This window comes from Aethalodelphis obliquidens, unplaced genomic scaffold (assembly GCF_003676395.1).
Source record: "Aethalodelphis obliquidens isolate GAN/ISIS:26980383/991018 unplaced genomic scaffold, ASM367639v1 scaffold46, whole genome shotgun sequence".
Classification (NCBI taxonomy): domain Eukaryota; kingdom Metazoa; phylum Chordata; class Mammalia; order Artiodactyla; family Delphinidae; genus Aethalodelphis; species Aethalodelphis obliquidens.
This window is the reverse complement of record NW_020837990.1, coordinates 3,123,302-3,137,423: the sequence shown is the minus strand read 5'-3', so window position 1 is coordinate 3,137,423 and position 14,122 is coordinate 3,123,302. Positions and strand designations below refer to the sequence as shown.

Here is a 14,122-nt window from a genome sequence, read left to right as displayed (position 1 = left end):
CACAAACCCGCGTCCCCTGCATCGGCGGGCGGACTCTCAACCACTGCACCACCAGGGAAGCCCTGAACTGGGGTTTTTCTTGCATGTTCCAACCTACCTGCTGCTGCCATCACAAATGCGGTTTTCTCTAGAGTTGTTTTTTTTTTGGGGGGGTAGGTGGATCAAACTGACAATTCTCTGTACAAATCTGGGAGTGAATACTTGATATAAGGTTGGGACATGACTACCCTAGAGGCTTTCCAAAGAACAGACATTGGGGCTCAAAATATTGTTGCCGGGGGTCACAACCACTGACATACTTATGTTACATGGGCCACCATTGAACTACAAAGAGTAAAACAACTCCAGGTTCCTGATTACCATTAAAATGTCTTTTTCTTGTCCTAGCTATATGCAGTTGCAGTTAAAGATCTCATAAGGAAGAGTGACCGGAGCTACAAGGTGAAATCCCGCAACAGTACCGTGGAATACACCCTTAGCAAGTTGGAGCCCGGAGGGAAATACCATGTGATCGTCCAGCTGGGGAACATGAGCAAGGACTCCAGTATCAAAATTACCACAGGTGAGCCGACGAGCGATTGGCGGCCCCCCTCACACGGCAAGGCACTCCCAGTGCCGCTAGAACGCCTCTAGGCATGGGATTTCTTTTTTTCCTTTTTTATTTTTTAGTTTTTCGAAGACATAGGATTTCTATCAGTAATTGCACAGGAAGTGCGAAGACGACCCGCAGTGTCCACGCTGGGGCAGAGCCGTGCAGGGGTCCCAGTATCTGGGCTGCAGGGTGGTGGCCAGGGCGCTGTGGGCTGGGGAGTGGCTGTCGTTTTCCATATTCTCCATCTCCTCTAGTCTCCCCTCCCCTAGCTGGTTCTGACATTTCCAAGAGAGATAGGAAATAAAACTGAACATTGGCCACTTAAAGCCAAGCATTGCATCTGGGCACCTGGACTGAGGTCATCGTGGTTCCTTGGGGCGACATCATGTGCAGAAATGGACGGAGACCAGTAACTGGGCAGCAGATTAAAGGGGGATTTGCTGCCAGCTCCAGGCTGGCTCAGCTGTCAGGCTCAAGTTCAGAGAGCAAGTAATAAGCTCAGTTACTCGGACAGCAGCAGGCGATATCAGGAGTGTCAGTAACGGAGGCCGGCAGTGTGAACCGTGGGCCTGGGCCATACTCGGTGGTCATTCTAGGGCTCTGTCTTCAGACCGAGCTCCCTAGGCCCTCACTGACCTCTAAGGCCTCTGGCATTTGGAGCACGAAAGTAGACTGGAACCAGAGCAGAAGTCCAGGTAAACTTTGAACATGGTTCCCTCCCACCCCATCCCTTCCTCCCCCTACCCCGTTTGTTTTTGGCCATCCTTGAGTCTAGATAATGTCCAGATATCTTGGCTAAAGGTATTATAACAACAAAAGAGATGCCAGTTAAAGAGTGTCTACCATGTGCTAGGCTGTATACTAAGCGGTAATGTGTATTATTCCTTCCTTAACCTATCCCTTCAAGATTAGCATTATTTAATCAACCTTTGACAGACAAGAAAACGGAGACTCAGATGTTGAGCTACTAACCGCATCCTACTTCACCTTTAATTTTCAGTTTCATTATCAGCACCTGATGCCTTAAAAATCATAACAGAAAATGACCATGTTCTTCTGTTTTGGAAAAGCCTAGCTTTGAAGGAAAAGCATTTTAATGAAAGCAGGGTAAGTTCCTCCCTCCTTCTCAGTGACTTTGGAAATCTAATTGAAATGCCATTTTAGAGATGAGCTCGTTAACAGCATGGTGGCATAGATAGAGTAAAAAGAAAGAATAGGGCAGGGGAGTGAACTTGAGAATTAAAGGACCATTTTCTGTAGGATTGCTAATTAGTGAAATGTTTATACTGCCCATTAAAGATGTGAATCTCTGCACTAAGCACTTTTCAATCCTGAACTTGTCATCCCCTGAAAGATAGGGAAACGGGCTGGAGTCCTCACTGTGCTTCCTGAGGCTGGACAGGGGTTCAGCATCAGAACCCAGGGCCCCCTCTTTCCCAAACAGTCTGAGGGCGGGGCTATGGCTTTAGTACTGGGGAACTGAGCTGCACTGCCAACCTGGAATCTTACCAGTTTCTTTCCAGTGAGCAGGAAGTGCTTGAAGATAGTCTTTTGACATATGAAAAACACCTTGTTTCATTTTGTTTTTAGCAGACCAATTACTGAACTCACAGCAGGAGATAGGAGGAGGAGGAGGAGAGTGGCACCTGGGAATAGATTTGCCATCCAAGGGTGGACAGATTCTCCAGTGGAGCTGGGTTGGCCCCATTGTCAGCAAAGCATGAACTAAATAGATACACAGTAAATCAACCGTGGCTACCTCGGGGTAGAGCGTTGGCAGAGAGCCCTCCAGTTCTAAATCGTCACAGTGTAATGCCAGAAGGATCAAAATTGGAAAATTCTCACAACTGTGACATATAAATGGTTAATGTATTTAAGTGTAAAGAGAGCTTTCAAATCAATTCAAAACAGAAACACATTGACCCTTGAAAAACGCAGATTTGAATTGTGCAGGTCCACTTATATGTGGAACCTACAGTACCACACCATCTGTGGTTGGTTGAATGCAAGGATGCAGACCGAGGATACAGAGGGTCCACTCTAAGTTATTCTCGGATGTTTGACTGCTCAGAGAGTCAGGGCCCCAACCCCTACATTGTTCAGGGGTCAACTGTGTTATAATTTTGAATAAGGAACAGGTAGCAAGGTAAAAATGTTCAAGCAGCAGTGAGCAAAAGAAAATAAAGTTTCAGCTTCACTAGTAATCTAAACAGCACAGATACAGCACTTTCACATTAAATTGGCAAAAGTTTTGGGGGAGGGTAGTACCAACATGAGTCATAGCTGGGGAGAGGATGCTCCGGGAATATGAATGGGTTCAACCTTCTGTAAGGCACTTTGGCAATAGGTATCAGAAACATTGAAAGTGTTACATCGTTTGATCCAGCAATTCTAGGATTTTACTCTAAGGAAACAGTGTGCATAAAGAACTTGATTTATGACAGTAAGAAAGAGGACACACCCTAGATGCCCACTAGAAGAGGGTTGGTCAAGTCAATTATGGGTGGCTGATGTTGGTATCATTTACATTTTTTTTTCTTTATCCCCTTATGTATTTTGCAAATGTCCTACACCACATATATATTAGATAGAAAATAATAAATGCTAGTTAGTAGTCTATAAAAAAGAAGGCAGGAGTAGGACTCCAGGCAGGTGCTGTAGGGAGACCCAGTCGGGCAGCCAATTGTCATCAGCGTGGCAGGAGCCCAGCTTCATAAAGGTTGGGCTTGCAGTCAGTATTCCATTCCCAGTGCAGGGTTCCAGCATAAGCTTAATGCGTCCTTATTCCTTCCTCCTGACTTAGAGTTCAAAGAAGAGGCAGGTCATCAGAATGAGAACCAGGAGACCATGATTATGCAGTGGGGCCCAATATGTGGGTAGAAATAAGACGGGAGGGGTTTTGCGGTGGGGGGAGGTGCTGGTAGCTATGACACTGGAAGACTTGGAGATCAACCGGGAAGTCTGGGAGTCAATCCTGATCCCAGCCAGCATGCTGGGTTCGGGCTGTTCCAAGAGGGATTTTTCCAGCACAGGAGTCCAAGACTCTCCCCGAGCCAGTCTAAGTAGGATGCTTATTTCACACTCCCCCAGTGAGCAGAGGCTGAGCTGCTGCAGTGCTGCCTAGTTCAAGGCCAGGCTTGTCTGGGGCTGAGATCAGCTTGGATGAGCTAGAAAGCACGGAGATAGGAAGTGAGCTGCAAGCCAGCAATGGAGTTTGTATAGGCTGTTCTAAGGAGAAATGTCTTGCTTTTATTTTTTACCCCATGCCTGGAGTCCACTGCAACTTGGATTTATTATTGGTCCATCTCATTTCAATGACCTGTTGCTGTGTTGTCTGATTCTTTGTTTCATTTAATATTCCTTGAGATTAGTGGATTGCTGACCAGAACTTTGAATTCTGTACTGGAGTATTTGTTAAAATGGCTTTTGTTAGGTCTGTGCTTTTCATTTCTGCTATGTGGCTCAGAAGTGGGTAGTTAGATGTTGGGGATGAGAATGTTCCCATTTTCTGAATCTAATATCTCAGTGCTATGTAAAAAGAACGGGTACGAAACACACACTGCTTTAGCATCTATAAATGTCTGCAATAAGGAGCTCACAGAGTTGGAACCAGTAGTAGCAGCTGTTAGATTCCTTATTTAACTTCCTGAGCAATCCCTCCTGTGTTTGTTTTCAGGGCTACGAGATACACCTGTTTGATAGTGCCATGAATATCACAGCTTACCTTGGGAATACTACTGACAATTTCTTTAAAATCTCCAACCTGAAGTTGGGTCATAATTATACTTTCACTGTCCAAGCACGATGCCTTTTTGGCAGCCAGATTTGTGGGGAGCCTGCTGTCCTGCTCTATGATGAGTTGGGATCTGGTAAGTTGCTGTTGTTGCCCATTTCCATCTTCAATTCCGAGGAAATATATCAAGGATGTAGCATGGCTTGATAAACATGTGTCTTTCTAAAACGCCTTTAAAATATTCTTGCAGCTCAAAGGAAAATCATTTATGCATCAGTTTAATCAGATACTGATATATTTAAAAAAATACTTCCTGGGCTTCCCTGGTGGCACAGTGGTTGAGAGTCCGCCTGCCGATGCAGGGGACACGGGTTCGTGCCCCGGTCCGGGAGGATCCCACATGCTGCGGAGCGGCTGGGCCCGTGAGCCATGGCCACTGAGCCTGCACGTCAGGAGCCTGTGGTCGGCAATGGGAGAGGCCACAGCAGTGAGAGGCCCGCGTACCGCAAAAAAAAAAAAAAAAATGCTTCCTGAGTCAGGCATGGTGTGAGGAGCTGGGATTATAAGGTGACCATATTCTGAATGTAAAGCAGAAGAAAGGGAGGTTTTGTTGAAAAAGGAGATTCTGCTTGGGAAGCACTAGCTTAATGAGTTTTGTTTTTATTCTGTGGAGGACTGTTCAGAGCTGCTAATATGCTAATATTCCCTAGGATTCTGCAAGTCAGTAGATTATCTCATCACAGATTCCCTGATTTCTCAGCCTCTTCATCTTCACCATCAGCCTCAGATCAAAGCCTGAAGTTGACCTGGGATCTCTGTCTTCTGGACACACACACACAGCAGTGTCGGGCCATGCTGATGGCAGGGGAGAGGAACCTTCCATTTACATGGAAATTCTGCTCAGTTTGTAATAGCTTAGCCAGGATTTCAACAAATGTTTTGCCACTGGCCTTTGTAGTTCCATGTATTCCCAGCCAAGAACTGACCAGTGCTTAAGCTCAGAATCTTATGTTAGACTTGTTATATGTTCCATCACGCTTCCCGGCGTGGCTTCTGGGGGAATCCTTTATCCTTGGCACCTCCCTAAAAGAGGGAAACCTTGCACACCACATCCCTTGGAGAACTGTCGCATGTTTGAGGTTCTGAGAAGTTTCTACAGGAAACAAACAACCAAACTCTTGTTGTCCTAGTGTTTTTTAAATAGAGTCTCCTTTTTAAGTAAAACCTATTAGCAACCTGTGAAATAGACTTTGGGGAAAACTGCTGTGAGGACATCTGCCAGATACCTTTGTAAACCAAGACTCAGCTGGGAGAATCTCTCAGGTAGACCTCTCGGGCCACGACCTGCCCCTTGATGTGCACCTCCCCTCGGAGGCGGGGTGAGGACAGGAGCTCACTCATTCCTGCCGCCTCCACGGTGCTGGCTTCCTCTTAACTGCTCCAGCCCAGAGCTTTCCCCCAGTTTTCCACTTCACAGCTGGGATTAGGTTGGGACGCGTGAACTGAGATTTGGGAGAGTTTTTTCCAGTAAGTCGATAGTGCAAGAAATTAACGACGTGGCTATTGAGTTGTTAGATCAGACTCACAGGAAATGGCTGCTCTCTGGCCCGTCTTTACGAGGACCTATTGGGATGAAGCCCTGGGCAGCTCCTGAGCTCTCTCCACAAGGCAAAGCCCTGGCCTGCATCACCTCGCCCTGCACCAGGGAACAACCTCAAGCCTGATGAAGCTCCTCATGGAGACCGAGGAAGTCCACTTTGCTTCCTTAGCTAAAACGGACTCCTGCAAGCCATGTTCCTGCCTCAGGTCTAGACTTTCCCCAGGATTTATGAGATAAAAATCTACCCCTTCCAGGAAGGCTGGCTCTAACCCAACAGGGAGATGGCTTTGCCCCAGAGCCCTGTTGCTACAGCTTCGTCAGTACCTCATGATAAAGCTAGTATTTGTTTAAAACAGTGGGAAGGGAGCATCACTGTTAGGTTATAGACACCCAGGTGGCTTTGCAAAGAGCTTTTACAAAATGTTAAATGTATATGGAAAGATTCTCTCTCTCTCTCTTATTTAAGTTAAAAAACCTCATAAAACTTCATGAGCTGTTAAGTCAGTATTGCAGTAAAGGAATCTCATTTGTATCACTTAATGGAGCTTCAGGTAATTGCAGTTCAGAGTGACTTTGGTGCCAAGTAGGGGGAAATAATTGCAATCTCGTTAATTAGTGGTCTGATTTCACATCCTCTTATGTAAGGCAAGCGAGCGGTCTTAAGTAATAACGCTAATGAAATCAGTGTTGGTACCCCAACAAAGGTCTCCCTTCCAAGAGATTATCTAAATAACCAACGAGGCCGTGATTAGGAGCCTAATGTAATTACCGTATTTGCATGCACAAGGCCTGTCCTCCATCACTCATGGCAAGGAGTCGGGAAACATTCAGGCGTCACGTGCGGGAACGTGCCATACCGGGCAGGCGGCTCGGGGAGGTGTTGCGAGCTCTCGGTGTTCCGGGGTGGGTGGGGCAGTGAGGGGTTGCCTAGTCTGTTCTCCCGCCCTCACGTGGGAGGCTCACGGGTTGGCCTCTTGCCTTGGCAGGTGGGGATGCCTCAACGATCCAGGCCGCCAGATCTACCGACGTTGCTGCCGTGGTGGTGCCCATCCTGTTCCTGATACTGCTGAGCCTGGGCGTCGGGTTCGCCATCCTGTACACGAAGCATCGGAGGCTGCAGAGCAGCTTCACCGCTTTTGCCAACAGCCACTACAGCTCCAGGCTGGGCTCGGCCGTCTTCTCCTCGGGGGATGACCTGGGTGAGTGCGTCAGGGCACAGGGTTCTTCTTCCCAGGGCAGACCCCACAAAGCCAGGGGCTTGCTGAGGAAACGCCCGCCTCGAGCTCATCTTTTGACGCTGGCAGAGCGCTTTACTAACCAGTGATCCTACTGCTTTGGGTTGAATCAGTTGGAGCCCTTTGCTTTGAAGTTGCTCCTAAATTAAAATACCAGTATTGTCTTAAATAGTGTGCCCGAGACAGGGAGTTCTGTGAAAGAACAGATAGGAGCTTGCCCTTTACAGGAAGGATGGGCAGACCCTGGGCTTTGGGTATTCCCAAAGTATTGGCAAATTCTTAAGAATTTCCGACCCCTCTCATCCTTCACAGACCTGGAGGCCTGGCGTCTCTGGAGATGTTAGTCTAGACAAAAAGCCACGCTTTCCCCATCGGCTTCCGTCCAAAGAAGCCCTTCCCATCTTACTGTTTCTCTTTCCGATGGCTAGCACAACCTCACTGGCCATTCTTCTTTTACGTATTATGGCATGGCGAAGAGAGGGAGATGTTCCTTTTATAAACGTCTGTGTGCTCAAATTCCTAAATGCTAATTGAGCAAGTAGGCCACTTAATAAATGTAATCAAATAGGTGTGTTTTGGGGCCTTCCCCAAACTCGGGCTTGTCCAAACTCAGACTGCTGAATGGGAGTTTACGTATTTATTTTCTTCTGTCAACCAGTTACAGTTTTGTTTATGCAGACATTTACGTGTTCCCTGCTCACTGATCATTCGTTATTGAGTCTTCTCCCTTCTCAGTTTCCTTTCTTGTTTCATCACAGGCGCTTGGACTGCCTTGCGTGAATAGGGTGGGTTCTTTAGTGGGTTCTTTGCTTCTGTTACTGGGGGCAAGAGGAATCCACCCATCACGGGGCCGTGCTGTGATCACTGAAAGCAGATTAGCACTTAGTTGCTCAGGATGGTACCAGGGCCCACGAGGGGACAACCATGAGTCTGGCTAAATGCTTAAACCCCTCTAAGGTCCTTTTCTTCATGATCAGTGTGGGTTCAAAGGAGAAAACAGACAATGACGTTCACTGTGCTAGCATAGGGTGTGGACAACTCAAATCGGGGCGCCTAAGCCACCCGTTGGACTTTGGGGTAGGGAATAAGATCCTCCCTCGTCAAAGATTTACTTTTCTTATTTGGTTAATTTCAAGTACCATGAAAATAAGCTTGGCCACCCGTTGATGGGGAACAGGTGACCCAAGAGTGTCAGAGAGAAGATGGGCTGGGTTTCAGCATCGATTCTTGTGCCTGGCTGGCTCTGCTGCTGACTTTTCCAGCTGGGGCTTGTGCTGTAGGGATGGAGGGTCAGTGGTGGGGTGTGGGGTTGGGCGGAAGTGCCCCGGAACTCACCAAGGACTGACTGTCTTGCCTTTAGGGGAGGACGATGAAGATGCTCCGATGATAACTGGATTTTCCGACGACGTCCCCATGGTGATAGCCTAAAAGAGCTTTCCTCACTAGAAACCAAATGGTGTAAATATTTTATTTGATAAAGATAGTTGATGGTTTATTTTAAAAGATGCACTTTGAGTTGCAATATGTTATTTTTATATGGGCCAAAAAAAAAACAACAAAAAAAAACAAAAAAAAGGAGGAAAGAAAGGAATGAATAAACTTTGTCGTAATCAACTGTGAACTTCAAACCAGGTTGATTTTAGTAACCAAATTGCTTTGATTTGATATTAGTGTAGTCTTACAGGGCTGTGCTTACTGGGCATGCTTTTTAAGTCTGTGAGATAATTTTGGTTCAGTAAATTGGCCATTCTTTTTATTTTTCTAAGACACAGAAATGTATTTAATAAAAACTTCGAGAGTGACGGGTAGAATCCCTCCTCCTCGAAAGTATGCTCAAATTAAAATTTTTTTTTGCATTTAGTTTCTATGAAAGTGTTTGGGCGTATGACGGGGGAAGGTTCTTTTGTGTTATTTTGTTAATTTATTGGAACTCTGTATAGGGCAAGGCTTTAGTGGTCATCTGACACCACACATGTTATGAGCCCCTCGCCTATAGGGTTGAGGCGTGGGGAACAGAAGCAGTTTTGTTTCCATTCCAGAAACAATCCATTTTTATTCACTCGTGTGTCACACGACGGTGTTTGACAGAAGAGCATATTGAGTCATTGCTCCATTTCAGTTAAACAGAGATGCAGCTTGGGAAGCCCTGCAAGCAACAGCTTCCTCTCTCATATTAATGGATAGATTCTTACTGTACACACCTCTGTACAAGATGTAGCTTTGAAAGCTACAAAATGATAACACTGCTTTATTATACACTGGTGTCATTGTCATTGCAAAACATTGCTCTGGTTGTGGGAGAGAGTTCTAGATTTGTGCCATGATAGCTACACTGGCAGATATAGTACCTAATTTTTCCTTTTGGGATTTTTTGTTTCGTTTTGTTTTTACTTACCGCTGAAGAATGTCGAATGTAAAGTTTTGTATTTGTGTTGAGTTGGCCGCTTACTGTCCTTAAAAATCCGTACTGATATATGCAGTCATTTTGAATTGGGTCAGTGCCTTCTCTTTTCTTCTCTTCTACCACCTGCCTCACCTGTACCCCTGCCCAGTTTAAAGAGAAAATGCTCTTCACTCTTACAGAGAGACAGGAGATGTGTGAATTTGAGACCATTCGATCCAGTTCATGGTAGTGGCAACGCTAGAGTTGATATGCTCTGTAAAATAAGCTGGGCTGTATCCTTCTGCCTTTCAATGCCTCCCCTGTATTCAAACCGTGGCCACTTGGCAGGTGTGTGAAATCCACTGGGGACTGGTGCCCACTCTTGAGACCTAGTGTTGTTAGCAGCAGTGTCTAGCATTGTTGTGACGCCTATCGTATGCACCTCACTGCAGAACTTCTTCCTGAACGAGAAGCAGTGAGCTCTAGGGATATTCCAGAGTCATGCTTCTGCACATGTGTCCCTCACCTGCAAGCTTTGTCAAAACCCCGTCTCCTCTTAGATGCAATGCATCACCTTCTCACAAGTATTTGCTTCCTTTTAACCAGAAGTATCATTCTTCGCTGATAACATAGTTTTGTTCTACCTGGGGAGTGTTTGGGAAACAAAGAGCCAATTAAAGTTTTTTTAGTTAAAACATTTTATTTGTGTATATATATATTCTGCTTGAGGAGTATTTTCAATTGTAGACGTTTAGTATGTCGTGAGTGGTGGTAAATGACAAGCCTTCTTCCAGCATGTTTTTCTTCTATCTCTTTCCCGTGTTATGTTTTTAAAGACTGGAATTTCTTTGGCTTTATCTTGTCTTACCGTGGAGTTTCATTCAAAACTCCGAGCCCTACCACCTCCCCTTTTTATAAATAAGCACTTTAAGTAACTGAAAGATGAATGATCTGGTGGGAGGCAAGTCATTTAATCGAACCACTAGAAAGTCTATTTTCTTCTTTTCTTTTTCTGCCAACTTTTTGGTGGCATTTGTGAAAGCTGATATCAAAGGCTCTGAGACTTTATATTCAGTTTTTCCATAGGCAAAAGCCTTTCTACAGAGCACATGTCTCCAGTTGGCAACTTGAGATATTTCTGAGCTTCCGAGTCTTATTCCCAGTGCCTGCCAATGCTTAGTGCGCTGTACTGTATAGACTGGCCATCACCCCTCTCCTTGGAAAATGCTACTGGGCTGTTGGAGAAAAAGCAGCCTTTTAGGGCTAGAGTATTTTATAGAAACAGAAGAGCTAAGTTCCCGAAGACTAAGCTAGATAGATGGAGCTATGTGGAAATTGTCTATTTTTATGAACTTTTGAAGCACGCACTCTCACCTCCCTCTGCATGGCTTTGTGAGGTTTGATGTATATACGCCGTCTGCAAGAGTCCCAAGGTGGGAGTGACAAGAGCAAATGAGAACAGAAAACTCCGTGGAGACTTTGAAGGTGACCAGATAATTGTCTTCACTGTGACCAGTTGGAGCCTTTGAAGAAGGGGCTTTTGTACCTCATTGGAGATCCTACCTCCAGAGTTCACACTGTATAGGGAAAGGGCTTTATTTTCTTCCAGGATGCATTAGAATTTCAGAAGCCCACATTCATGTGGTCGGCGGACCATGAGTGGACCACTACAGTTTGGCGGGTGGGGGATTGTGTATAAATCTCCTCTGGAAGTTGGTTTTGCCCCTTGATGGATTGAATGGCCCTCAAGCCTTACGAGATGTGGGTCCGTGTGGATAAAATAACAGAGAATAGAGTTCTGCAGAGGAATCCAGGGAGAGGCCATGCCTATGCAGACCCTTTTCCAGACAGGTGAGACGCTCCCGTGACTGCTGGCTGGCCCTGGCAAGCTGGGTAAATAGTTACGAAGCTGGGTAACTGGTTGAAACTTCTGACTTTGGGAAGAGGGGTTCCTGGGGTTCCATCTCTGGTAGTTTCACTGGGGATATTTGTGGGGGACAGATGTACGACACACAGCTACATGTTCTCTCTGCCCAACACGTGTGACCCACTAGATGCAGCTCTCCAACAATTTAAGGAACTTCTCAGACCAGTGGACATTTTTGGGCAGGGGGACTGGACAGTCCTGCCTTCAAATATTCGCCTAGTGGTAACTCTCCATCTAGTGAGGTCATGTTCTCGGTACTTCCTTAAGGGCAGAAACCCCATCCGGTCGGGTTTGGTTGGTCGCTTTCCCACTAAGAATGTCACAGTGAATCCCTGAGACGTTTCTCTTCCTTGCGGAGAATTGGGGGTCCCTCAAAGAAAGGATCCAGGGAAGTCAGCAAACCCCATACCACTTCCATATTGATTTTAGGGATTGACTCCAAAATGCTGTGCAGAATCTTCACTCGTGTTGATATTGTATCTTGACGTTCCTATTGCATTATTTTTCTTAAAGGAAGCGTGTGCTGCCTTTCAGGTACAATTTTTATGTAATAAAAGCCAGTGCATTACGTTTATATAGAATACTTTCTATGCAAGACCGAGGTATGGAGCTGATAGCGAGAGATTATGTGTGCTGTTGGGTACACAGATGGCAAGCATGTTTTCGGAAGGGGTACCCCCCAGCAAACGTGGGTTGAGGGAGGATGGGTCGTGTATATGTTTCTGCCCACTAATTTTGAGCAGCCATATTTGGAATTAAATCATCGGAGCCAAGTAACCCAAGAACGGTATTAGTTTCATGTGTAATAGCTCAAATGGGACAAGTACGAATGCTGGAATGGAACATTATTCTCTGATATTCCATGTCATTTCTCAATGAAAGGCTCTTGTTGTGAATTATTAGAACCTACAGGCAAAAATCAAAAGTATTTGCAGCAAAATAAAGGCCTACTCTGCTCTTAAAGTGAAACACTGTATCCTTGCTTCTCTCCAAAGTGAAGTTAGGTATTTATCATTTCAGTTGCCTCGATAAGTTTCCACATCACTGGTTTATGCTGAAGATTTTACTATATTGTCTCACAGTTTTAAATCATTTTTGTCTCAATGTCAACTTTTTTCACTGAATAAAAATTTAACTGGGTCAAGAAAACACCTCTTTGAATATCCACTCTCTACGCGTGTCTCGAGCTGTTCTTTGGAGTGCAATAAAGATGGTTCATACAGTCTCGGAACACCATTTGATTTGTCTGTTTTAAAGGTATGTTTATTTCATCGAGAAGAGAACACTAAGACCTGGAATAATTTTGTTATTAACAAGCTGATCTCAGATGGTGGATCACGATGTCTACTCGTGTTGGCTGAGGAGAAGGGAGACATGGTGGCTGTGTTGAAGTAAATAAAATTATTCTGCCAGGACGACAACTAAGTGGCTCCCTTAAAGCTGTAACTACCTTTGCTAAGAGAATTTGCTAAGAAGGCAATTTTCAAATCTGAGAGAAGAAAGCACGGCGGTAGGATGAGGCTTCTGGAGGTGATGAAGTCTATGAGGGTTGCCACACCTGCCTCTGATCAGTGATGAAAGGCAGGGGGACCGACAAAGTCAGGACTGGAGAGTATGGAACGGGTGGGAGAGGGCGCTTTGGTGTGACATCTTCCGGGATGTTGCTTTTGTTTAACTATTGAGCCAGAATCAATCTCTGAAGTTTTATCATCCCATTTGGTAGATGAGGAAAAAAGGCTCAGAGAAGTTAAGTAATTTGCTTAAGGGAAACCAGAAAGTAAATGGCAAAACCAGCCTTCAATAGAACAGTGCCCCTGTTCTGTATCACTGTGCCACCCTGCCTCCTGTCACCATTCAGTGTCAGAGTGAACACCCTCAATCCAGTGCCTTGCGCCCAGAAGAATCCCAAGGGGATACCTACCATCCGGTCATGGCCTAGCCCTTAGGTTCCAGGCTTAGATAGAGGGTTTTGTCGACATACGATAGAGAGTCATCTCTCGACGGCAAACGCACCTTAACCAAGCTCCCGAGACTGATATGCAGCAAGATGACACCCATTTATTAATTCACCTCAGGAAATCGCCCTGTCTCTTAGCAGGTTCATGTGGCCAGTACATTCTCCCCGTGTAAGGAGCTCTACCTAAGAAGCCAGTTACGGCGAGAAGGTTGCTTGTTGAGCTAGGGGTCGGGGCGTGAATAGTGGTCGCCCAATAAATACTGAACGGATAACGAATGCTGGACGTTCCGCTAGAAGAAGAATCTACTCCATACAAACTTAGTATTTGAAACCTTCAGGATATAGATACTCCCTGTATCCATTTCTATTTAAGAAGGCCTTGCCAGTGGGATCTTAATCCTTGAAGTCCCTTTGCCAGTTTCCCCTGGACAGGGCTTGGGCACTGCCCGTGTCTGGCACCCTGAGTCATCTTTTTGTTTTGTGGTTGAGTTCACTGCCCCCCACACGAAAACATTCTGTAGCTGATGTTAACCCTGCATTCAGACTGGGCTATAATAATATCTTCCTGGCTCGAGAGCCGTGTTTCTGTAAGATTATTCTGCCTATTATGTGTTGACTTTAAAGTTTAACCCTGGGAGGATACTGTTGTTGAGTCCTTGGGGTGACAGTGTAGCCCTCAAACCCTGCCTACCTGT

The 14,122-nt window shown here is 45.6% G+C and overlaps 1 protein-coding gene across 2 annotated transcripts in view; it reads left to right on the top strand.

Moving 5' to 3' along the window:
- Positions 1 to 12,692, top strand: part of SORL1 (sortilin related receptor 1) — a 160,477-nt gene extending 147,785 nt beyond the window's left edge. For both annotated transcript variants that reach the window (XM_027081993.1, XM_027081994.1), the window contains 5 exons: positions 388 to 562; positions 1,593 to 1,699; positions 4,269 to 4,461; positions 6,912 to 7,124; positions 8,521 to 12,692. In XM_027081993.1, coding sequence (XP_026937794.1) covers positions 388 to 562; positions 1,593 to 1,699; positions 4,269 to 4,461; positions 6,912 to 7,124; positions 8,521 to 8,588 — 756 coding nt within the window. In that variant the 3' untranslated portion in view covers positions 8,589 to 12,692. The remainder of the gene's footprint in view (positions 1 to 387; positions 563 to 1,592; positions 1,700 to 4,268; positions 4,462 to 6,911; positions 7,125 to 8,520) is intronic.
- Positions 12,693 to 14,122: the final 1,430 nt, after the last annotated feature.